Genomic DNA, 26,762 nt, shown 5'->3' with positions numbered 1-26,762 from the left:
TAAGGTAGTTCGCGGGTTTACATGCTTGTGAGAAAACCTACCTTGAAAATTTGTCCACGTGATCCATAGGTTTCAGAGTTTTATTTCTAAAATTTATTTGAGATTCGTTTACGCGGTAATCATGTTACCGTGTTTTAAATACCGTGTCATTAATAAAATCAAGCAACGCCATTTCAATGAAATATATAGTAAAATGCACATCTTAGTCGAGAAACGCATTTCAAAATTATGCTCCAAACTTTTAAACGATTCAGACGAAATTAATTATACTCAACACAATAACAGAGGAGATAATTTTGAATCAATTCATAAAAAATAATCAGTATGTGTTCTCGGCCAATTTTTGGCAAACAACTTTAAAGATTTAAAAGATTTCTCAAAACCTTATATTTTCATTACGACGTTAGCCCGACGTCATTATCTCCTTACGTCTGAGAACCCAAAAATTGAAATGCATTTATTGACAAGACTAGCTGATTAACACATTTTAGAACATGTAAATACTAATTATACATTATTGTGAATGTTATCAAATACCAAAATGCAATTAATGTAAGGCTGCAAAGATACAAAAAATTGCTATTTTTGCTTTTATGAAACTCTGAGTCAATCAATGCAAAAAAATTGCCGGGCAACTACTGACATAAAAGTTTGTAATCGTATAAAATTATTAGCTCAAGCCAAAAGAATTTAAAAAATTTGATCGGTAGTTAAAATTACGGAAATTATAATTGTAAAAAAAAAATAGTGAAGTTAATGCGTACGGTTCAATTGATTTACTTGTCTATTTTAAAACATGATTTGAAATGGAAGAATTCCAACGCACACTCATACTTTATAGAACAAAATGTGTCAGTGTATGTGACATCTTTAAATTTTCAGATAATAATAAATGTTTGTATAAACAGTAATAATCTGCATTTAAGCTTTTTGAAATATCTCCTTTTATGCTTCTAAATATCACATTTGTCATTTAAAAAAAAAGAAAAAGAAATGTAGCCTATGAGTTTACTATGACGGTCAACTCATTACGTCGATTCCTACTGTGACGTCAGCAAACCCGCGAGCTACGTTAAAGGGAGATAATTGTAAAAACAAATCTCGGAGGACAACGTTCAACGTATCTATTTTCAAGATTTTTGACTTTGTAACACATGCAATTGGCGGTTTCAGAGCCTTTGCTTGCACAGGAATGCCGATTTTTTTTTTTTGAAAAAAGGGGGAATAACTCGGTACTGGAAGTGTTGATTTTAATGATTTTTTATTTGATGTTGAGAAATTGTAATTTGCAATATATCCTAAAAATTTGAATGTAATAGGACAACAAAGAGGCGAAATTTTGAGTTTCAAAAAACGTCCAGAAGAAAAAAAAGAATAAAAAGAATTATCAACAGAATCAGTACAAGTTGAAAACGGAAGACATTAAAAATAAACTTTAAAAAATTACAGAGAAAAAAATCTTTTTATTTATACTGTCAGAATCGACATGTAATATACTACATTTTCAAGATAAATTTTATTTTTACAATTACTCCATTAAGCTGATTGTTCCTTAGGTGAGCGGTGTTGCCCTTGGATCTCTTGTGATGTTGAATACTTCAGTAAGTATTTCTAATAGTAAATCAAAATTGGAGTTTCAGTTGTCGAGTAATTAGTAAGACACAGAGCTTTTAATTCTTTGTTATATAAACAATTCTCAGACCATGATTTTGTTGACATATTCGAAATTCCTATACACCTAAAATGAATGTGACAAACGCTGGGAACTGTATATTTATGGTCAAAACGAATAAGTAATTTTCAAAAATCAGCTTGATAAAAGAACTTCTACCAGTATATTAAACTTATAGAAACAAAAACTTGTTTACATGAGAAAGATTTGTAAGTTCCATATTTTGCATAGAAATCTACAACTGACCCTCAAATTTTGGTCGATTATTAAAAATGCATTTCTTAAGCATAGTAAACAATAAAAATAAAAGAAACTAGAGCAGAGCTTGCGGCAAAGCCACGAGTATGTCATCCGTTGTTGCTGCGAGTTGAAAATGTATGTGATATGGTGTCAAACGATTATAAAGACTAAACTTTCAGTTCTGCTTTTGTTGTAAAAACGTGTTGGGATTGAAAACCTGTATATAAAACGTCTTTTGAAAAAAAGAAAGGAAGAACATGTTTTAGGAAAACTATTTGTCCAACAGAGTTTGTGTAATCGTCTCAAAAATTCTATAAAAAATGAGATGTTTAATGGCGAGTTAAATCAAAGGGTAGCAAGCATTTTTATAAACAGTATGTACTCATGATTCATGTCAGGAATTGTATTTTTTTTAAACCGAACCCGCCTTCAAAACACGTTACCTTTTCTTTAAGATAACTTCTTTATTTAAATCGTTCTAAATTTTGAAGACTATGTGCAAGTTAAGAACTGTTACGTGCTGACAAAAGTTAATAATTAGTCAAAATTGATGGCATCTCTGAACTTTTCTATAAGGAAATGTGTGTCAACTGAAATTATTTAATGATACGAGTAGAGTTGGACATTCAAAATAATATATAATCAGCTAAAAAAAAAAGATCAGCGGGAGAATTTATGCAAAAGCGAGCATCTACATTTTACCCAGATGGTGCCGTTTCATAGAGACACCGCTATGTTAAGTAAATTAATAATTTTATAGTTATTTACAGAAATGAATATTACTTCTCTCAACGATGCAATAATATGCAAACTCCTTATTTTTATGGACCGGAATTGAATTCTGAAAAACTGTCTCGGTGGTACAAACTTCAGATGACGAGGCATCACCTTTGAAAATTTGACTAAAATTAGGCAGGCCATATCCGAGAAGTCGCCTGCACAAAATCGGTAAGAAAAAAAAGAATAAGAGCCAAAACGATGTCATCAGAAGCAGAATTGTAAGTGCAACTTTGGTATCATGTTTTAGAATTCGTCTGAAGGGATTTTAACACGATTAAAATGAGTGTAGAATTTAAAAATAAAAATAAATTTCATCCAATCAATTCAAGATAAATGTCATCAGACGAAGAATTGCAAGCGCAACTTAAATATCATGTTTTAAAATAAGTCTGAGGTCCTTTTAACACAATATAAATTAGTTTAATTTTTTAAATTTAAATTCCATATAATCAATTCTAGAAAGATGCCATCAGAATCAGAATTACAAACGCAACTTAAATATCATGTTTTGGAATTCGTCTGAGGTCATTGTTGAACAATTTAAATTTCATACAATCAATTCAAGAAAGATATTCTCAGACGCAGAATTACAAGTGCAACTTAGAAATCGTGTTTGAGAATATGTCTGAGGTCATTTTTACACAATTTAAATGAGTTTAAAATTTTTGAAAAATGTAAATTTCATCCAATCAATTCGAAAAATATGTAATCATACGCAGAATTGCAAGCGCAACATAAAAATCATGTTTTAAATTAGTCTGGGGTGATTTTAAAACGATTTGAATGGGATTTAAAAATTTGAAAAAATTGAAATTCCATTCAATAATTCAAGATACATGTCATCAGATGCAGAATCGCAAGAGCACAAAATCAGTAAGAAAAAAAGAATAATAACTAGATCGTTCTTGTTGCGAGCAACGAGTGGGTATTCCGTCCGATTTTTGAATAAATTAGATAAAACTCACCAATTCAAAGATAAAATCGTAAATGTAAGCGAACAATTAGTGAATTTTTTTTGCGGCACTTGGGGCTTGAACCCGGGTCACCTGAGCCATGTACACGACTCTAACGACTGAGCTACTCGGACTCTCGCTTCAGGACTTTGATGCTGAATATCTCGAGAACGCGATCATCGATTTTAAAACAAATTCCATATTCAGAATAAGTGAAAGGGTCACTATCATCTTATTGGGGGAAAATATAAAACAAAAAAGTTGAAAAGTTTCATTTTCTATATCTGCTTCCGGTGACGACCGGAAATGACAGCGGACATTCTTTTGACCAAGGTACACCAGCGAAACGGTAGATCTATCATCTCTGTATATTTCAGACCTCTAACTTTACTCGTTTTTTAAAACGTCGAAGACAAAATTGACTTTTAAAAATCGTAAAAAGACGATAAATTTTGAAAAACTGTTCTGGCGGTATAAAATTCAGAGAACTAGAAATCAGCACTGAAAATTTGATGGAAATCGAACGAGTCATCTCTGAGAAATCGCCTGCACAAAATTTTTAAGACAAAAAAAAAACAATAACTAGATCGTACTCGTTGCGAGCAACGACAGGGTCTTCCGTCAGATTTATAGTAGATAAGAAGACCTGATACACGAAATTATTTATCTACGCATAAAATTAAGAAAGAAGAATAATAATAGAAGGGTCTTCCGTTGAAGACGGAACAGCCTAATAAGAAAAGTGAAACAGAAACAAAAGAATAATAGAAGGGTCGTCTGCTGTAGACGTAAGACCCTAACAATAAGAAAAGTGAAAAAGAAACAAAAGAAAAATAGAAGTGTCTTCCGCTGAAGACGGAAGACCCTAATAATAATAAAAAAAAAACCCATAGAATAACAAGAGGGCCTTCCATTGTAAACAGAAGACCCTAAATAACAATGAAGAATTTCCAACAGAATCAGTACAAGGTCTTCCTTTAGAAACGGAAGACCTTTATAAATTTGACCAAAATCGTGACCATGCCCCTTTAAACCATAGAGAGTATTACTACATTGATTTGTTATATCAAAACATCATCATCAAATTTTCCTGCACTTTATTAAACTGTGAAGTACATATACGACACGAGACAAGTGCATGTTTCACCGTAAATTTTTAAACAAACATTGACACGCGACAAGTCAACAGGATCGGGTTGCTCAAAACACTGGTTATCTTTAACCACTGATTAAACCCCTTGTCCAGTGGTTTAATTTTGACCTGTAGTTTAACTATGTGGCTCAAAGGTTAACCAGTGGCTAAATTGCTTAACCAGTGATTAACTATTTGCTAAAGTTAACAATTCTGCAGAGCTGGGTTAAGTCTTTTAATCAGTGGTTAAACATGACTGCTAGGTTATTTTTTGACATGAACTTTATCAGACGACACAAGAAACAGCGAATTTATAAACATTTCAGTCATAAATTGCATGAAGTGAAATATAAAGAAAGGTTGTCTTTTTCATGGAATCGGTAAGATTTATCACAGATGTTATAGAACCAAAGTTATGCCGCTTCACTCTGAGGAGTCATTTCCTGTTCGCTTAAATTGAAATTGCGTCAGGGTACTTTGCCAAATTTGATAATATGAAAACTGTAGGGGATACTCTTGATTTTCACAAGTCTATTTAGAAACTATGTGATGTTTCGTATGCCTTGACTGATGTTTCGTCAATTTTTATCAAGTGGGTCTCTTACTACCATGGAAAAACGGCCATTAAAAACGGTTTCAATGCTAGCTATTGATTGAGATAGAAATACTATTGGAATCTCATACAATGACATTGGAATCACAAACCATAGCATACAATTTCATAGAGTCTCATTCATCATATCATAACATAATTTACCATAGCATAGCATACAACATGATTTTAACACGGTTTCAAATGCTTTTAATGCAAGAATTGAATGTTCACATTGCAGATCAGTTGTAGACATTAACATTATCATTGGAATCACAAACCATAGCATACAAAAATTGAATGTTCACATTGCAGAGCAGTTGTAGACATTAACATTATCATTTTTCTTCAAAATGTTTGGAACTCTTTTGTTAACTGAGGCGTTTTTGTTCAATTTTTTAGCATTTCATAGTATACCGTTGCATAGCATACCATATTATCAAGCCTTTAGACGAAGTAGTTTTAATTTGATATCAAACATATTAAGTCACCATTTTAATTGTTTTGTAAAAAAACGCAATTATTTCCAATTAATATGATAGATCATATGTAATTTTTTTTATGAAAACAAACGGCATCTCAATCACAAATATTATGTTTTTGTTTATTTTTAAAATTTCAATTGAAATTCACTAGTTGTTTTCTTTGAATGAAAATGCTGTAAAACTTAATTTCCTGAATATGCTTGTTTTTCTGAACGACCTTCGTCGATCCTTTGTAGAAGTAGGTTCTTCCTGTAAAAAGACAAATTGCATTTAAAAATATATTTCGTCAGTAAATAACCATTATTTACGCTCGCACGCACGCAGAGATATCTTTATTACATGTTTAGCTTAATGAAAAATAAATATATAATACCTTCAGATTTCCTAAATGTTGCACAGTTACAGAAATTGGGCCCGAATGGTTTGGATTAGTCAGCTGAAGTTACAAAGTGTGAATAACTGATGATTAGCCACATGTTTAATTCTTAGATTAATGAATGATTTTTAATTCAAGAGAAGCAGGATAACATGAACAGGTACTTTAATATGAGACAGAGCATGAAATTAACTTCACTGGTCTTGATTCATAAGATATTTTTTAGAACAGAGCTTATTTCTTTTGACTGAGAATATATATATGCACGTTCTTGATATTACGAACCCATCTTACCGTAAACAAGCATTCTTCTTTTGGTATTGAATCCGTGTCTAATCCCTTTGCACGTTTTAAGATTGACCTTTCCACGTATAATGGTTTTTCTGGCCATTTTTTGTTACAAAGTATGAAATACGAGGAGGTATTTAAGGTTGCATCAGTCTCATCGACGAGAATTACCCGCCACTGAGCATTTTCTGGTATAGAAGAAGACCTTCTGGCGTATTTGCAATAACCATTGTCATTCATAAATAAAATTTTGTCAGAGTCTTGGGATACGATTTGAAAAAGATTGAAAGTATTTTCAATTGCCTGGAATATTAATATAGCTCCAATGTTAGAAGGAGTACATTTCAAAGCTCCTAAATAACTAAATAAAAGCAAAACAAGTCTTCCGAGTTGGACGGACGGATTTCTGGCTGGCGAAACTATAAAACCTCCATTATGAATTCTGCTTTTTAAGTTTATCATATTCAGGTTCAATTCCTCTAAATACGCATATAGCTCTTTTTCCTCAAATGGATCAAAAATTGTTAGAATTCCTACATCTTTGAGTGTCGGTACTAAAAAAATACTGGAAAGAAATGATATATTATCTCTTCTTTCCTTTTCAATATACGTCTGTAAAGCAGATATGGTATCTAGAAAGCGTTTGTTTGTGTTTAAACATGTCTGATATCTAAATAAAAGTGAATGCCGGAACGTGGATATTCTAACAAACAGTTTCAACAACTGCAGAGCTGTAAGCCAATCATCTTTTCCTCCTAACATAAGACACTTAATCCGACTTTTAAGACGTCCCAACTCAGATACTCCAATATGAATGTCAATATTTTTACTGAGGATATCTAGCGAAGACTTATTTGGTGTTTTTCTGTCAGTAAAAGAATCAATGAGTGTCTCTGCGCTTCCAAACATCTCTTCTAAACCAGCCTGTTCGTGTTGATTTGCATCATGCATGGTATGTTCAGGTATTTTTATCTTTTTCCAATCATACATACAACAAAGTATCTTAAGAAAGTAAGCAACTAAAAGTGCAACTGTCAAAGTAATGCCTACTACGGGTAATCCCAATCCTGACAAAGACCACATACAGCCCGATAGTTTTATTACTTCTATACATATATCGACTTCACGCTCTAATCTTTTGACACTTTTCCATAATTCATCGATTGATTTCAATAATACATGAGGTAACTTATTCAATTTGTTTGTTATGTCGGTAATTAAATCCGCGACATCGTATCCCCTCGACTGGCAAAAAGACGAAATTTTTTCTAGTTTTGCTTTTGTAGACGTCATTTCCATCTGTTTACAAAAAAAGAAAAAAAACTGTTTAAAATGTATCATACATTTCTAAATGGGTAAAGTAATTGGAGAACAGGAGGCCCATGGGCCACATTGCTCACCTAAATAACGACAACCATGCTAAAATTAGCTTTACGGATTACGGCTTAAGGATTACGTTTACTCAGAGGCGAAAAAAAATCCACTAATAGGAACGAAAAACTACTTATTGTTCATTGTAGCCCCACTATTGTGGTGCTATTTTTCACTTTCAAATAACTAAGTCAATGACCTACTTTTTCTGCTAGTGACCTCTAGATGTTTTTTTGAAATAATTGTCAAAATTGTCCACCATTTTCAAGGTTTTCTTTATTTTTAATTATTAAAAATTATAAAACAATTTGTAGATTGGGAAATGATAAAATACGAATAGTTTTACTAATTTTATGTTTGAATGAATCGTTTTAAGCTGATATCTAAGTTTAATTTAGTCCGAATTTCCTCTATCAATTTCTAAAATTGTACCCATTTTTGAGGAGCTCCAAACCATTGATTGCCTAAAACTGTTTTTATTGTCGTTATTATGTTGTCATTAACATTATATAAGGTCAATGATAAAAATTTCGAGATATTTTATATTCAATCGATTTTATGTATTTTAAAGATTTTTCCAATCGCGTGCCAGCCAGTGGTATAAATTTATAGACGAGTAAATACAACCATAAAATATGTAAAATGATATGAAAACACACATAAAAACTTAACTTTTGCAATTACACTGCAACAAAAAGTTTTTAAGAGAAAATAAGAAAATGAAAAAATTAGTCCGAATTTCCTCTGTTTCAATTTTAATCTACCTTTGTCAGAGCATATCTTCCTCAAATAAACACATCATGAATAGCAATGTCGATATTTGATAATGACGTTGTAATTTTGTGTTTTTAAACAACTTTGGACTTCAGATATTGAACTTGGTAAAAATATTTTTTTTAATCTCAAACCCTGAGTAAACGTAATCCTTAAGTGAACTATACAAAAATATTTGAAAATGTAGGAAAAATGATCCTGTATTAAAAATAATTTCAAAATTTCCTCTACATGTACATGTTCTTATGCTAAACATTGAACCTCTTTCGAAAATGGATGATTTTATAGTCATACTAGACTTTGACCGTGCATGCACGGGTTGGCATTGGACATTTGATATCGGGCATTTAGATACATCAAATTTGCACACCTTGTTGCAATTGACATTCAGAACTCTCGGAATTTTTCATATTTAACGCACAGAGTTAGAGTTATCTCCCGTATTTTCTTTCATGAGCAGAATATATATCAAATGTTTAATAAAAAAATTACACGTATTTGTATTATCGTTTTTGAGTTTATCCATGCAAATGTGAAATTGTGGAAACATAAACTAAAGAGCATCCCGTGATTTAGCGTAAAGTAACGCGCATGCGCAAGATTGTAAAATCCGAAAAATTCACACAATTTCCGGATTTTTAAAATGAATTTTCGTTGATTATTAATTAGCGCAGCTTGTTGAGAAAAAAAAACAAATTGGTAATCTCCAAGTACCAATGATGTTAATAATATATAAAACAAAAGACAGTACTCTTTCGATTTCTCGGTATTAAAGCCCAAAAATTCGAGTCTATTATTTTAATATAGTAGTATAGATTTCACACTGAACATTGATAAAGAAGAACTATTCATATCATAATTAATCTTCATCAAACATTTAACCCCTTGTTATGGTCTCAGAACCACAGAGGCCACAGTCAAACAACTGAGAATTGACAAATGTCAAGATAAATTCTTATGCAGTAAATAATGCCAAATACAATAACATTTAAATTTCCGAAAATAATCAAATTTATTTGCATAAATATTCAATCTCCCAACCCATTGTGGCTTTATTCTGGCTACCCCCGGGTATCGTAATTTGAGAAAACTCAAATTTCACTATTTATTAATGAATGCTTCCCGCAAGTTACCGTCTTGCCCTATGCTTTTTGAGAAGATTCGTAAAAGATTTTTCTTTGTATGTCCTATTTAAAAAAGTCGACTCCCCTTTCCGGCCCCACCTTAACTTCTTATATCGTGATTTAAGGAAGGAGTCTTTTCATTATCAAACATACTTCTTATAATAAGAAATGCATGAAATTTTGACACAGTCAAACGGGTCATATTACTTAATGATTCTATCAGTTTAATTAAATTTGACCTTTTTGTTTTCGGATAAAGGTCAAGTCAAGGTCACTACCTTTTTCCTCAACGTAAAGAATGATAAAAATAAGTGTAGCTCTTTATAGTTCTGTAGACATTTGTTTAAGATTTGAAGATTCAAATCTTCAATGAAATCATTGACCATGAGAGTGTCTATCAGCTTATACTACTAAATTGGAATAAATATTTATACTAAAATTGATATTGCTTAGCCCGCATTTCCTCTAATTTTCTTAAATTTTGAAGAAATGATTGTTTTTTTTCTGCTTCCAATAATAAAATATTTCTAATTTTTATGTATTATGAAGACTTTATATAAAGATATAAATTGACAGAAAAGCTAATATATTGACCATTTCATAAGAGAGAAAAACTGATTTTAGTGATTTTTTCACAAAAATCAATGTATATAATGGGCGCTTTAAAAAGCTTATAAAAATGATATTTGATAAGCAAATCATATTTTAAAAACATATTCTGAAACCCAAGTATCATATTATTAGTTCACATTAATAAAAAAAAATCCAACATTATTGTTATTGTTTTTAAAATGCTAAAACAAACTCATTATATATATATAATCTGCAGCAATTCTGAATTGCGCAACATGTGATATTTTCCTACGCCAAAAATATAGTCCTTGTTCCATTCTAAACATTGATTACATTTTTCTATGCCAAGTTGTATGATAGTAAAAAAGAAAGAAAAATATACTATTTTAATCCTTTCATCTTGATTTAATGAACAATTAATCAAATTTACGTTTGACAAGTCGAAAACCAGAAAAGACTCCTTCCTTAAAGGAACTCTGATGTGCAGTACTTTGAGTATTTCTCTACACATGTAACAGCTTCTCTAATCAAGCAGATTTTTTTAGAAGTTTCCTAAAGATTTGTTTTTTTACACTGTATACTCTTAAGGTATCTACTCCTCAATGTTCTTGTATCAAGAATTTCTTGAGAAGTATTCTATTGAAATCTGTAGACAAAACACACTTAAATAATACAAAGATAATGGGACGTCAGTGTTCATCCCTCTGAGTTATGGTCAATTAAATTTGACCTTTTTGCACTTAAAATGCGATTTCAGCCTGATTAGGATTTGTTGTCAGAATTTTTGATTAAGCAAACTTTTTTCTTAAAATGTTGTTTTTAATTATGTACAATGGTCACACTGAATAGAGGGATTACGAAAAAAAATTTGCATGAAGCTGGATAAATGTTTGTATGACCGTTTTGCACTTAAAATAGACAATTTTTATAATAGTTACAATTTGATTTGAAATAAAAACATTTTGAATATCAAGAATTTTAGAAGATTAATCCAGTTTGCCTACATATGTATTCAGTATCATTTTGACATAATAAAACATGGGGGTCAGTGATTTCAAATTTTAGATACATGGCTTCAAAGGTAAAATTATTGCAAAATTTGGCTTAAAAAAATTCAGACATTTTCTATATATTTGCATGATTTTATGCTAAACGTCTATCATTCTCTCAAAATTTAGTTTAGTACAAGTCATAGAGCTCCTATAGAACATGTTACAAACCTATCAAATGTTAAAAATGAGAATAATGAATAAAGTAAAATAAAAAGAAAAGTATATTGATAATTCATAAAATTGCTTGTTTCTGTCATTTTCGACTAAAAAACCTTCCGCACGAGAAAATAGTTCCCCCCAAAACTTGTTCGTTTCTTGAATTCAAATGGATTTTCTTTTCGAATGTTGTGTAATTATGAAATGATGATCTTTTTGTGAGGTTTAAATTAATAAAATCATATTCATTTAAAATATAATGAACATCTGCGCAATGAAATCAAAACATGAGGAGTGATATACCTTAATTAACAACTCGACCCCAATCCCCCCTTTGTGGCTTGATCCAACCTTTGGGCATTGTGATGTAAACAAAATTGAATATACAGTGTATATTCCCTTGGGGATCATGATTTGAACAAATTTGAATCAACAGAACCTGCTGATGCTGCCACGCAAGTTTAAGCTCTTTTGCCCATTACATTTTGAAAAAAATATTTGAAAAATATCAACAAATATATCATAATTCAAAATTGTTCCCTTTTAACGGGGACCTGGCCCTTCAATTAAACAACTTGTGAACCGTTCAGCAAAGATTTTAGTTGAAATCTGCCAAGTGGTTTTGGACAAGGAGATAAAAATGTGAAAAGTTTTCGACAACAACGACGACAGACAACGGGCAACTTTTAAAACATTGAAAAATAAATAGCAACATAACATTGAAAGTGAACAAAGGTGCAGCGAAAATATTAAAAGATGATTTCAAAAGTTATCAAAAAATTGTTTAAGATATCGACTTTTTAAAAATTGTACTAGATGTGAGGTCATATTTAAAGCTGACATGAAATCAAAAATACGCATTAATTCCCTTTTATCTCCGACTACCGCCATATTAGTTATCGATTTGTATTGTTCTGCTTATCGCTACACACCCCTGGCTGATAGCTGATATATGGCTGATAACACTGTTCATGCCTCACCGCATTCAAGCATTACATTCACATGAACACGTTACATACATGTAAGACGAAAATACTTGTAAAACGCGTTTTGAACAAGAATAATATGACAACCACTGCACTGGTAAGGAATATCCAATAAAAAAAACAGGCTGAAATCCAGGCAGGCATATTTAAAAAAGAAGAAAATTGTAGAACGTTTTCCTGGGTATGTTGTAACATCGCACATGCGCAAATCACACACTGTGGCAGATCGAGCAATATCAATGACCGCTTGCATTTTAGAAACGTAGTGTTTTTTAGGAAATCGATTGAAACGATGTTACGTTGTTGTTTTCTTGGAATTACCATTATTTATCTATGACACACGTGTTCGATGTGCATGGGAAGTAAGTCAGCACTATCTGTGCAAAATATTACGGATAACTTTTTTGTGTTTTATTGATTGCAGTTTCCTTCTTTCTTTTTTTACAAACAGTTTACTATAATGTGAAGTTAATGCATTCCGTGAAGTCCGTGCAACCTGAATGCATCTCGATCGGAAAGCAACCGACCGTAACACTCTCGATTTCCAAAATATCACTACCACTAAAATGCAAAGTTAATACTCTTAAAAGGCCCTGTTCACGATTTTGGACAGTTTTTCTCTGCTTTTAATGTGTACAATGTTCAGAGAGGCATTTTTAATGTCAATCATAATTTAAGTATTTTTCGTCGAGTTATTAGCGAGGTACAGAGCAACTCACGATTCTTTGATATTTTCAATTAAATGCTTTTCTGTGTCATAAATATAATTTTAAAAATTCTTTTGATGCAGGTTATGATATGCGATTAATACAAATGTAACAAGATGGTATTTTTCACGTAGAACACAGTTTTTGTTCGTCATAATATTTTGTAAATTACATCATTGCACTGAATTATATGCATATTGCATACAATTCATGAGTTATTTTCTTCTAAATACTGAACGTTCAATTTGGTGTTTTAAAAACAAAGTACGTAATACATGCATACGTATTTTAATTCAATTAAATTCAAATATTTCTAGCAAACGTGTGCTGTGTGATGAGTAATGTGGTTGAATTATCATTCGTTTTTATGCATGTATATTATAAAACAATTATATACATACATCTTTTGTGTTTGATGTAATAAAATTTACCTTGTGAAATGCATGACTAAAGTAACGCAATGCACAAGAATTTCATTCGTGATGTGTGGATGCTGAAATAATCTAATTAATCTTAAGCCAATTCAATACTAAGTTATGTAACGTAAAGTGACCGCATGAATTTGTACGTTCGTTTCAAATACAGGTTGGCAACAAATAAATAATTAAATGCTTTAACATATACTAATATTGAAAACATTTGAACAGATGTCCTTGTACTACATTGGTATTACGTCATAAGTAAACAATTTAAAACCTATGAATAAAAAGAATGCCAACTGTTAATGCGACAACACGTTGCAAAATATCGGAATATCCTTGATATTATTCGTTTTTTTACTAAAAAAAAAACATGCTCGTACACATGCGTTTTAATTGAATCTAAATTCCTTCTGAGTATACCCAGGCAAATCTAGGTTAATGATATGATGATGCTTAAGACTTATATTAACCCATTGAATAGAACTGAATTTCATTAAAATCCGGTGAAAATATGTATTCTTAACTATACGTTTTTGAACCTCATATTATTGGACGCTATACTGAAACAAGAGAGAGAGTGTATATGTATTACTGAATTGATCATTATAATTTTATCGTAGCTCTTTGACTTTTGTCAAAGACCAGAGGTTACTTGGATGATAGACTTGTTTTCAGAAGAGTTAAACATGTGTGATTGAGTTCATTTGTGGAGAGGTTAATCGTATGGTTCTGTGCGTCATTTATTGCTGTCATCTTCATGGGTTGTATTAAAATATGTTCTTGGTCTTATTATTATTTAAAACAATATTGTAAAAAATATTACTTAAAGGTATATGTGGCGTATTGTTTCATGCCTAGAAATATTTGATTGATTGATTTATTTAAAAAAAGTTATATAAAGATTTATCTTCACAATAAATTACGCAGTTTATATCATTCGGATAAAAAAATATAGTAATAAAAAGATAATTTTTATAATTATTGTGGAGTCGAAAATAAACTCCGCCTTAAATCGGTCACGTGATACCACGCATAGTCTATCAGAACAACAATGGCGACGACAAGAAAGATAGATATATCGTTAACTTTGACAGATTTGGCAAAGAACAACAAAAAATAGACAGGGATAGGAACAAAGGGAAGATTGTCGTCGGAGACCATGTAGAATGATTAAATAGGAATTTGAACTGAATCTAACTTAAGTTTTTATCATGAAGTTGTAGGGGTTTTGCTAGTCAGGTTCGTTCGTACTCCATGTGTTCCATGTCTTTACTTTATAAGTTATAAACCACAAGTAGAGGAATTTTTTAATAAAGAATAAATAAACACTCTCAGTACATGCATCCCTCAGGGAGAGGGGGTATTTACTCATTTTACCGTGTCGTTGATGCTAAAATCGCGTTTCATTTTTATTACACATAATTAGCAATTTATACCTTTCTACATCAATGAATAATGGAATAACTAGACTTTGCCCCGTGTGTGCACGGGTTGACATTGCATATGATATCGGATATTTACAAAATAGATACATCAACACACCGTATTGTTGACATTTACATAACCAAGCTTTAAGCCTACAATAATGCTATTAATTTCACTGCACTCTGTTTAGTTAGAATAAACTAACTGTGTCTCGGGACAGGCCTTCACCACTGTTAAAATGCCTCCGAAACGATTTTGGAGAAAATTAATGAAGCTGCATTGAAAAAAACCCAGTCAAAGTATTCACAACAAAGTATTCATAACAAACCATTTTGAGGCTGTGAATACCTTTTTTTCTAAAACTTTAATTCATATTAATGAAGAATTCAACACTCTTTCACTAACGTTTTTTACTTGCTTCAAATAACACACCATATTGACAGTCGGAACTCGCGGGATTTTTAATATTAAATGCACTGAGTTAGTGTTATCTCCCGTATTTCTTTTGATGAACAGAATATATATAGCAAATTTACAATGAAAATTTACACGTATTTTATTATCGTTTTTTAGTTTATCCATGCAAATGTAATATTGTAGAAACATAACCTTAAGAGCCTCTCCTGATTTAGCGTGAATGTAATGCGCATGCGCAAGATTGTAAAATCCAAAAAGTCCAGATGATTTCCGGAGTCTTTAAAGGAATTTTCGTTGATTATTAATCAGCGAAGCTTGACTGAGAAAAAATAAAAGCAAATTGGTAATGTTCAAGTACCAATGCTGTTTAAAGTATATAAAACAAAAGACAGTACTCTTCTGATTTCTCGGTATTAAAGCCCAAAATTTCGAGTCTATTGTTTTAATATAGTAGTATAGATAATGCTTCAGGTATCATCTGATATAAGAATTATCTAATTTAAGACATGAAAAACGTGACTCTAATTTGTAAACAAACTGTACTTCCATCGTGTTTTCAATACTTGGTTTTGCCACACTTATGCAGAGTGGCGTTACAAATGGCAGATCACATTAATATTCATAAGACGTGTAGCAAAGTTTAAAGACAAATAACTAAAACATGTTTTACGGGCCTAGAGTTGGTAAAACGTCTAATTATAAGAAGCACCATGTTTTTTTTACTCCAAATACGCCACATATACCTTTAATATTTAAGCATTCCACTTTAAAGTTGCAAATCTAATAATGTTCAATGCAGTGTATAATTTGTTTAAAGTGAACAATTCATTTATCAATAAAGGACTACACGTATAAGGCGTATTTAGCATTTTGCCCAAAAAATTCTGTTGAGAACTTTAAGATTAAGTTATAACCTAGTTAAAATCATTTCGAAAGTAAGTAGTATTGAAAATTGTTCAAAGCAAAATATATTACGTCATAGAAGAACTGCTATTAGAGAGAGTTAACTATTATTTTTAGTTTAAAGTTTAATCCAAAATAGTTTTGATTTAGAACAACATTAAACTTGTTAAGTACGAATGAGGATATACCGAAATCTCCAATATAGTGGAGTTTTGTAAAGGTCCTTTACAATATTCATACATGTATAATAGCTTAATAAACTTTTCTTATACTTTTATAACGAACTTTGTTATAACAATGTTACGTATATATTGAGCTGGTTTTGAGTCCCGTAGATGTGCTAAATAACGAAATTTATACCTTTAAAACACATGGAACCACTATCCTAGCAATGAGCAGCCACCGCTCAAACCATTTGGCTATATAGACAAGACAAACATATTTCTTTCCATGACGAACGGAACCTAACAAGCTTGTGGCAAACACGGTCGTTTTAGATACAGATGGAATACAGTTAGACGACGATTTGAGATAATCGGAACGATACAAACTGCATAAATATATACATACCAATATAGTGCATTTCCTTGTGCTTTATGTACATCTATATCGATTAAGTCATCGAAAGCAAGGTATTTGTCTTACCTAGATGGTCGAGTAATTAGCGCAGTAGCTGTCTAAAAGAGCAGGTACATGTGTTCAAACCCCGACCAGGGTGGAGCTCCAAAATAAGGAATTTCCCTTTGCTTTATATATATATATATATATATATATATATATATATATATATATATATATATATATATATATATATATATATATATATATATATAAAGCACTAAAATGGCTAACGACACGAACGATTGTTCGTGTCGTTAGCCATTTTAGTGCTTTATATATTCAGTTTACTGGCTTAGTATCTATATATTAGATCCGACACCTTAAAGATGCCTAGTGTTGTTGATTCTATTCAGTGCTTTATATATATAAATATATATATATATATATATATATATATATATATATATATATATATATATATATATATATATATATATATATATATATATATATATATATATATATATATTCCAAAGGTTGTCTATTTATGAAATATTCATTGACAAATACATGTAGTTAATATAAAAAAAAATGAACTGCACCCCTGCGAATGTTATTGCCATTTAAATTTTAAATTACGTGGTTTTATTTGACCCTTTCAGTTTCGCAGTAAAAATCGTGCCTCGTGTTTATAGTCTATTTTAGAGAATCTAGGTACTTGTAGTCAAATATAAATTCTAGAGGTGTATTGATTTTAAACTTTATCTTCATTAATTGGTGGGTAAAATGTGTCCTAGAAATAAATGTGACAATACAAAAATAGTTTTTTTCTGCTGTTGCGACAATTAACATGCGTAGTAGATCCCCCCCCCCTAACAATTAATTTTCGATCCGCCCCTGACCTAGTAATAACACTAATTGTGAAACAGACTGTACTATTTTATGCAGAATGTTCATTAAAAATTGCTCGATATATTAAGTTTTTATGCAAAACATTCACCCATTATTTTTTTAAAAACATGGTATTGCACACCACAAGGATCAAACATGGCTATGATTTTATTAAGCAACCCAATGTTTATATTATCAACCACTCTACACGTGGTTGAACACGAACGATAACTCTGTTTCGAGTATCATTGTTTAATTTTAAAAACCTCTAGATGGTGAAATAAGACATACATCTTAAAAGGTGTTGATGTTTTAACATAAATCAAAGTAGGATATGGTATGAAAATCGACCAGTACTTACGTATTTTGAGACTATTATCCGATCACTTATACTTCTGCTCGAAATTTCACAGGAACTGAACAAATCTCGGTGAAGTCTCGTGAACTTTCATTCGAGCACCTCTGGATTTATTACATACTTAGCAACGATAAAGAAAACATTCCGAACACATTCGCAGGGGTGAACTGGGTCATGATTAAATACACTAGTTCAGAATTCAACATATTAGGGGGCGATTTTGGCCTATAGCTTTTCAAGCCCTTAAAAAATTAAGATCATGAAATATTATTTTGATTTTACCCTATGCATTGTTTGATATGGCAAAATATCTCGCATCATACTTATCATATTAATTGGATTGAATTTTAATACATGTTTTTCCAAGAAGATTATTCACACAAAAGTCTTTCAGAAAGAAAAAGCTTTAGATAGTCAAGCTAGGTTTAAAATGTAAACATTTTAGGCCGTTTAATGGATCAACACTTAGATTACAAAACGCACATTGTAATATTTACCTTCTTTCTCATAAGGTTTTATACTGCAGAAGTTGTACTACACTATCGAAAAGCACATTCAACTAGTCCCATTTCGGTAGTGGCTATCCTTTTTGATAGCACGTTTCTATGCAGCTTTTACGTAACTTGAAAAATGATTGATGGCACAAACAATGAACAAACTGGACCAGAGAATGTCTTTTGTCATAAGCAGAGAATAAAATACAGCCCGTACCAAGCATTTAGCAAGATTTAAAGAATCATTTCTAGATATAGAATCAAAACCAGAGTTCTGGGCCAGTTACTTACAATGAGCTTATATTGGCGAGGATACCAAAGGAAATATTGTCATCATCCATACCATGACAACACCAATGACGTCCTTCATAACCATGGAAAAAACGCCACACCCTGTGTTCTTTTGTTTATCCCCATCTTTGTTCTATTGTTCATCTTTTATTGAGGTTTCAATAATAATTGTTTAATCCCTTTTGTCCTATTGTTAACACACCCTCTTTATTCTTAAAATTAAATACACAACAAAAGGACATCATTAAAAAGTTAAAAAAAAAAGCTACGTCATTGAATGTAGCAATAATTATTGTAAATAATTTAACTGATGGCATAAAGGTGTTTTTATTGTCCCTGATGGGAGTTTGTCCGTGTAATACAAATGCTACGTCATTGAAATTTTTCATTTGTAAATAATATACTAGTAACCGATTGAAAAACCACAAGGGAAACTTAAATGTCCCTTATGAGTATTAGCTAAATTTAACAAAGAGAAATACTTTTGTAAGAAGGGGCGGAGGCAGCCCTAATGGGAGTTTTCCATGACGTTAAGAGAGGAACCCTTTTCCTTTCATTGGTTAAAAGAGTTCACAACAGGATATCTCAGTGAAAAGAGGATTATTCGACCGATACATTACGAGCAGTAAATGTATCTAAACACTTTGACCTAAACAAAACATACAGAAACATTTAATTGAAATAGGATATTTAAACGCCTTATGTAGTCACACACCGTTTATTCGCAGAGTCTATATGGCAATCCTTAGGGATGGGACGAGTGTTTATTGCAATTATGAATTCCGCTGAATTTTGATAAAAGAATTTTACAAATAATTTTACATAAAATTCTTCAATAGAGAACTTTTCATTTTAGCGTTTCCTTAATTTTTATTATTATATTTTTAGAACTCTGTTCTTGCGCTTATAAATAACACCACTTTTTTCATTAATCACACGTTGATTATTTTTTTATTCACATTGTTTACAAAATTATGGTAATATAATACACATTTACAATCATGAATACACTTCACATCATTGGCATTGACCTGTTACGAGATTTATCACTGGACGCACGTAGACTATATTGTAACAGATTTTATTGCAACTACTGATAAAAGAGATATGACTCTGAAACATACACAAACATACATACACATCACAAGACAACACAAACACATTTATCAAGTACAATAACTCCATTTCATAATTTAATAACACTTACTACTTTAATGAAAATGAAAATAGATCAAATAAAAATCCAATCAATTGGTCAGATTTCACCATTATTAATAAGAATGATCAATATGTAAATTTATCACATGTATGCATAATTATGACATATAAATGTCAAAAATTAGTAAAGACACAGTTAAGACAACTAGAGGTACTGTGAGCAAGCTCACAATTGATACCCCCCGCTAAGATAAAAATCATAATGCGTGTATTTTTCCAATTATAGAAAATATTGGATGAATCTATTTCACCGTCTTTTTTCTTTAAATAGCAACTGCTATATTTTTTTTAAAACTGTTGGTCATAAGCAATATTTGTGTGAAGTAAGAACATTCAATGCTTCTCCATAAGAAAGATAATGACCGGACACAAATTTTGCACTTTTTCTGCCAGTGACCTTGCCCAAATGACCTTGGGTCAAGCTCATGACACACTCTTTGGTCCTAAGCAATATTTGTGTGAAGTTAGAACATTCAATGCTTCTCCATAAGAAAGATAATGACCGGACACGAATTTTGCACTATTTTCCCAACGACCTTGACCTTGCCCAAATGACCTTGGATCAAGGTCATGACACACCCTTAGGTCATAAGCAATCTTTGTGTGAGTTAAAAACTTCCAATGTTTCTCTATAAGAAAGATATTGGCTGGACACAAATTTTGCACTTTTTCTGCCAGTGACTTTGACCTTGCCCTTATGACCTTGGGTCATGGTCATGACACACCCTTAGGTCATAAGCAATCTTTGTGTGAAGTAAGAACTTCCAATGTTTCCCCATTAGAAAGATATGGACCAGACACGAATTTTTGTAATTTTTCTGCCAGTGACCTTGACCTTGCCCGAATGACCTTGGGTCAAGGTCATGACACACCCTTAGGTCATAAGCAATCTTTGTATGAAGTAAGAACTTCCAATGTTTCTCCATAAAAAAGATATGGACCATACACGAATTTTGTATTTTTTATGCCAGTGACCTTGACCTTGCCCGAATGACCTTGGGTTATGGTCATGACACACCCTTAGGTCATTAGCAATCTTTATGTGAAGTAAGAACCTCCAATGTTTCTCCATAATAAAGATATGGACCGGACACGATTGCACAGATAGACGGACGGACGGACAGACGGACGGACGGACAGACGGACAAGGTGATTCATATATATCCCCCCCCCCAAACTTCGTTTGAGATCAATGATTGACCAAAATATTGAATGTTAAAGTCAAGTTACAAGCGAGATACAGAGGTAAGAATTGGTTTTTATGTAAACAAAGCTCGAGTCTTATAGTTGTTTTCAAAAATGTAATGTAGAGAATTACCATTTCGTAGACAAAATGACATGCAAAAAACAATTTAAACTAATTCAACATCTTCATAAATACTAGAGAGGTTGAGATTTTAAACGTGTACGGGTACGCGTACGTGTGTTAATACTACACGTACACGTACACGTTTTTGAAATTTATCAGTTGAGATTTCTTAACTTGTAGGATATAAATGTGTACGTAAATCGACGCAATTTTGTGACATGAATTTATTTAGTTAATTCCAAATAAATGGTAAATTTCTTATCAATTTTCATGCAATGGAGTTTAAAAATCTATATAATGTATAACAATAATACACTCACTCATCAATAAGATTTTATTTGTTGTAAAAAGCTACACGTTTGTACTTACGTGTAGATGACACTCTACAAGTTTAGAGAACATGTAGAAACCATGTCGTCACAAAAACTGATGACGTAATACGCGAAGAATTTAGGTGATTCCCCTAGTTCACGTACACGTACCCGTACACGTTTGAAATCTCAACCTCTCTACTATTTTCAACAAAAGAAAGATACATTTGATTGAAACTTACACCAATACAACACATTTGTAAAAAATGACATTTTCGAGCTTTGTTTACAAAACAAAGAATTATAAACTCTGTATCTTGCTTATAACTTAATATTTGACTTTCAAATTTCGACATAGCATTGTAAACTTCTATATTTATCAGTATAAACATTGAAAATGGGAAACTAAAATTTGAAAATTTTAAGTCAAATCGTGTCCAAGTCCCTTTAAGGTCATTTTAATGGATGCTTAATCGTTATAGTCATTGGAAGGACAATTTTGACATCCTATGATTTTAGAATGAAAACGTTCTCTTTGTAATTGAAGGATGAATATGATTAGTCCATACTATCCGCTTTAACTCTGGTTTAATTTCTTCTCTGGATAGACCTTCTTTGATATATTTGTCGCATTTTTGTTCCCATTGACTTCTCTGGCCCTTTTCATGAGATAGTAGAAAACTTCGTGTTCCTGATCTTTTCCTTCTTCCTTTTCCTCAGGTGTGATCAGGATCATTTTGGAATGGGGTTGGTCTTCGTTCAATTTCATCGTTCTGTTTACTCTCTAAGGGTTTGACTGCTAAGCGCGTTCTCGGAGAGAATGCTAGTTTCTGTCTGTTTTGAAAACGTCTACAGTTGATCGATGGAAGAAGGTTTGAGATACATCTGACTCTCTTAGGCGCATACTTGAGATAAATATTGATTATAACACTGTTGTTTAGATCTCGGCCCTGGTATTAGCCCGAGCGGATGGTATCGGCCATAGCCCGAAAGGCGCGGGCCGATACCAACCGCTAGACCTGATACAAGGGCCGATATCAAAACAGCAATGTGATGTTGTTTATATCATATATCTAAAATAATTATACTTCTTTTAATAATTATACGTATTTTCCTTAATTACAAAATTTGTTTGTTTCTTGTCATTTTTGTATATCTTCGGACTTTGTTGACAGAGATGACGTTTGATGATAGTGTTTAAAAGAGGGGTATGCCGCTCTATCTTTTAGAATTTAAAATTACCAAGGGAGAGACTTCAATCCTAAACAATTAAGTAATGATGCAAGTTCTTTCACTGGAATTATGAATTTCAAAGTTTTCATATCATAATCACTTCATAAAAATCCACAATGTTAGCTAAAGTTGTTCGAGATCAAACGTTCCTTAGTGCGTCGATTCCTTTAACTGCTATTAAAGGAATTCATTATTGTGCTTTAATTGGATTATCATAATGATGTTGACCAATATAGGTAAGCATAATACATGTAGTAGCACAATATAATGAGACGCCAGCATACATAAGTATTACTTTCACTTTCTAAATAAGTGATCTCCCTTTTACAGCATACTGTATCATCATCTTTTAATATTTAAATAAGGTTATAATCGTTACCTATCATATCGCATTTTTAAAGTTTCTGTCATTTTAATTGCAAAAGTTATTTTTCATTTGTCAGACTTACACTATTGAGTTGACCCCATATTGACCCTGTATAATCAATTTTTTATTAAATTTGTGTATTACATGTAAGTAAGTGTAGAGACTTACATTGTATCATTTTTATGAGCTATAATAGGAAGGAAGAAGTATTTCTTTCTTAATGTATTATAATGCATCAAATAAAATGTAGGCCATGACCTTAGGGGACTGTTCTGACCCCATGAAACAGGAAAATACAAAATATCTTCTAATGTCATTATGAATACATCAAATGGTGTTAAGTACATGACCCCCGGGTGTTGTCTTTAACCCCCCCCCCCCCTTTATGAAATAGAAAATGATGATACACTGTATATTTTGTTAACTTCTGAGATCCTCATCCCTAAACATATAATTTATTCTTGCTCTTTGTGTCATTGCGCATCAAGTTGTATATAAGTTATGCCCCCTTGGAGACACCCTGGCATTCTAGTTTAATTCATGTGGGCAATTCCTAGCCTAGTGATGACACTGCTTTGTTAAGTATACTTTACAATTGCCCCAAAAAGGCAAATTCACATGCATATAACATTTTGTTTCTAAATCTTAAAAATTGAATTAAGCAATTTTCAAAATGTTAATGTGCATTAGGAGAGAAAAAGCAATCAAAAATGATTTAAAATTTGCTACTGTACACATGTAAGAATGTAAGAAGACTGACTCGTTTGATTGGTGGGGAGGGGGGGGGGGGTTGGATGTGGAGTAAAAACATTTATAATTTGAATCATTTATTGTTATTAATTTTAACTTGTCAATACATATTAGTTATTGAACCCAATGTAGAAATTGGACTTCAGATCATATCTCAATAGATCATTTGTCAATCATGCAAGGTGTAATGTATTTGTTTTTAAGAATAACATTTTTACCAGTTTATAAAACTTTTTAGACCCCAAATTATATTTTTATTTTAAAAGATCATTCGACAATTAAGGGGGGGGGGGCAGTTTATATTTGAGTTTGTTTGGGGGTGGGGGTTCCAAGTCATATATTTGACAATTTTGTAATGTAATTTAAAATAAGACTAAGCCATACTACAGTCATGAACATGAATTGAAGACCAAAACACAAACTAATTCATGTATACATACATAGGAAGCATATTACAAAACATAGATTATTGATCTATATCTGGGTTCTTAAATTGAATCATATATTATGAACATATATTATTGTTTCTTTGTTCAAGGCATTTCAGATGGTATGTAGGTCATGATCCCAAGTGCTCTTCCTGAAATTATCAAGTATCAAAAAACCATTGAGAACCTTAATCCAAAGATATTATTCCTCCTTAGATCATGGCGTATCAGTTCATTATGGCATGTAAGTCATGACCCTACATGACATGACTGACCCCCTTAGAATCAGAAATTGTCAATTATCTTTAAATTATTGATGTTCGATGATCCTATCTTTATTTAATCGTTATTATTAAGTCTCCCGAATAAAATTTGGAGACTTATCGTTTTTGTACGGTTCTTATTATTATTCTTCGTCTTCTTCTTCTTTCCCGCTCTGAACTTCTTTCTCAAAGATGGCTGAACAGAATTGTACAAAACTCTAGGATACGATAGGCCTGCATATCTAGTTGTGCACCCTGGTTTGATTTTTCCCATTTTGGGTTACACAACCACTTTTCTGGGAGGGGGGTCAAAAGGATCTAACATTGAACCTTGTAGGAAGAATCGTAGACTCTACTGTAAATACATATATGGTAACTTGAAAACGGACAAAGATAATAATATAGGGTTCTCATAATCATATATTGACTGTTACTGGCAATATATAGGGTTTATTAAATCTGACCCCTGGGGTCATCCCCACCCCCCAGGAATTAGAATTTCAATATATCTCAGAAACTGTTATAATCATGACCCCAAAACCATATAATTCTTGTTTCTGATGTCAAGGGGCATCAGATGTTATGTCGGTCAAGGGCCCTGTGGGTGGTCCTGACCCCCCTCGAACAGCAAGTCCTTTAATATCTTCAAAACAGTTGAGATCCCCACCCTTAAACCATATATATTCTTGTTCCTTGTGGCACGGGGCATCAACTGTATGTAGGTCATGGGCCCCAGGGGTGTTCGTGCCCCACCTCGAACTGGAAGTGCACGAATATCTCAAAAACGGTTGAGATCCCCACCCCTTAACCATATATTTTCTTGATCCTTAAAGGGCATCAAACGGTATGTAGGTAATGGGCCTCAGGGTTAAATTTAATTTTTCAAAACCGTAATGCACTTCTATGGAACAGTTCCTGTTTCATCCCAAGATATGATATGTCTATCCATTAAATCATAAGAGGAGTTGTAGGATCTATGTTTTTTTTGGAATGATGAACGTCAATTTTCTGCTACTATTTGACTCCCTGGATGAAATTTAAATTTTTAAAACCTTACTGCACATCTATAGAACAGTCCCTATCATATACCCATATATGATGTGTCTATCCATTAAATCATAGGAGGTGTTCTGGGATCTATGGTTTTATTTTATTTTTTGAGTGATAAACGTCAATTTTCTGCTGCTATTTGACTCCCTGGATGAAATTAAAATTTCTAAAACCTTATTGCACATCTATAGGACAGCCCCAATCATATCCCAAGAGATGATGTAGCTACTCCAAAAATTGTAAGAGGAGTTCTGGAAACCATACTTTTTTTTTGCAAAAAAACGTCATTTTTTTTGCTGCCAACTGATTCCTTAATTAAAAAAAATTCTGGAACCTGGTCACACTTAAATATGACACCCCCAATCACATTTTAGAAGATCATCTGGCTACTGCCAAAACAAATGACGTTTTTGAAACCAGTTTTTTTTTGTAAAAAAAAAACCCGTCATTTTTCAGCCATTAAATGACCCCCAGGACAAAATTGAAAATTCCGAAACCTTATTGCGCATCTATAGGATACCCTAAAGCATATTCCAAGAGATGATTTGTCTACTGTTGAAAACGTAGGAGGAGTTCGAGGAAGAAAGTTTTTTGTGAGAAAAAAGTCATTATTTACCAATTATTTGACCCCCAAGACTACCAGAGAATTTTTGAAACCTTTTTACAAAACAACATGACACACATGCTGTTTTATAAGATGTAAGAGCAGTTTGAGAAAGTAAAACGTGACAGACGGACGGACGGAACAGAGTAACAACAATATACCGAACTTTCTTTAAAAAAAACGGGTATAAAAACAAAAAACACGCA

General features: G+C 32.1%; 1 protein-coding gene across 2 annotated transcripts; it reads right to left on the bottom strand.

Annotated features, from left to right (window-relative positions):
• Nucleotides 1–5,562: 5,562 nt before the first annotated feature.
• On the bottom strand, nucleotides 5,563–18,786 carry LOC128183916 (uncharacterized). Of its 2 annotated transcripts, XM_052853143.1 has the most exons (4): nucleotides 18,736–18,786; nucleotides 6,525–7,817; nucleotides 6,228–6,290; nucleotides 5,563–6,103 (listed from the first exon to the last, which is right to left on the bottom strand). In XM_052853143.1, exons 1-4 carry the CDS (start codon nucleotides 18,745–18,747, stop codon nucleotides 6,002–6,004), a joined length of 1,470 nt encoding a protein of 489 aa, XP_052709103.1. In that variant the 5' UTR covers nucleotides 18,748–18,786; the 3' UTR covers nucleotides 5,563–6,001. The 2 variants fall into 2 exon arrangements, with proteins under 2 accessions (XP_052709103.1, XP_052709102.1); XM_052853142.1 differs by lacking the exon at nucleotides 18,736–18,786 and having other exon boundaries at nucleotides 6,525–8,781.
• Nucleotides 18,787–26,762: the final 7,976 nt, after the last annotated feature.

Source organism: Crassostrea angulata, chromosome 5 (genome assembly GCF_025612915.1).
Source record: "Crassostrea angulata isolate pt1a10 chromosome 5, ASM2561291v2, whole genome shotgun sequence".
NCBI lineage: Eukaryota > Metazoa > Mollusca > Bivalvia > Ostreida > Ostreidae > Magallana > Magallana angulata.
Note: the sequence above shows the minus strand (reverse complement) of the source record. Positions and strands in the feature narration are given on the sequence as shown.

Coding starts and splice junctions, on each gene's coding strand:
- LOC128183916 (XM_052853142.1), bottom strand. CDS start 7,859: ATGATACATTTTAAACAGTTTTTTTTCTTTTTTTGTAAACAGATGGAA. Junction 6,291..6,524: donor AAGAAGAATGCTTGTTTACG/GTAAGATGGGTT, acceptor TTGTAACTTCAG/CTGACTAATCCAAACCATTC. Junction 6,104..6,227: donor AACATTTAGGAAATCTGAAG/GTATTATATATT, acceptor GTCTTTTTACAG/GAAGAACCTACTTCTACAAA.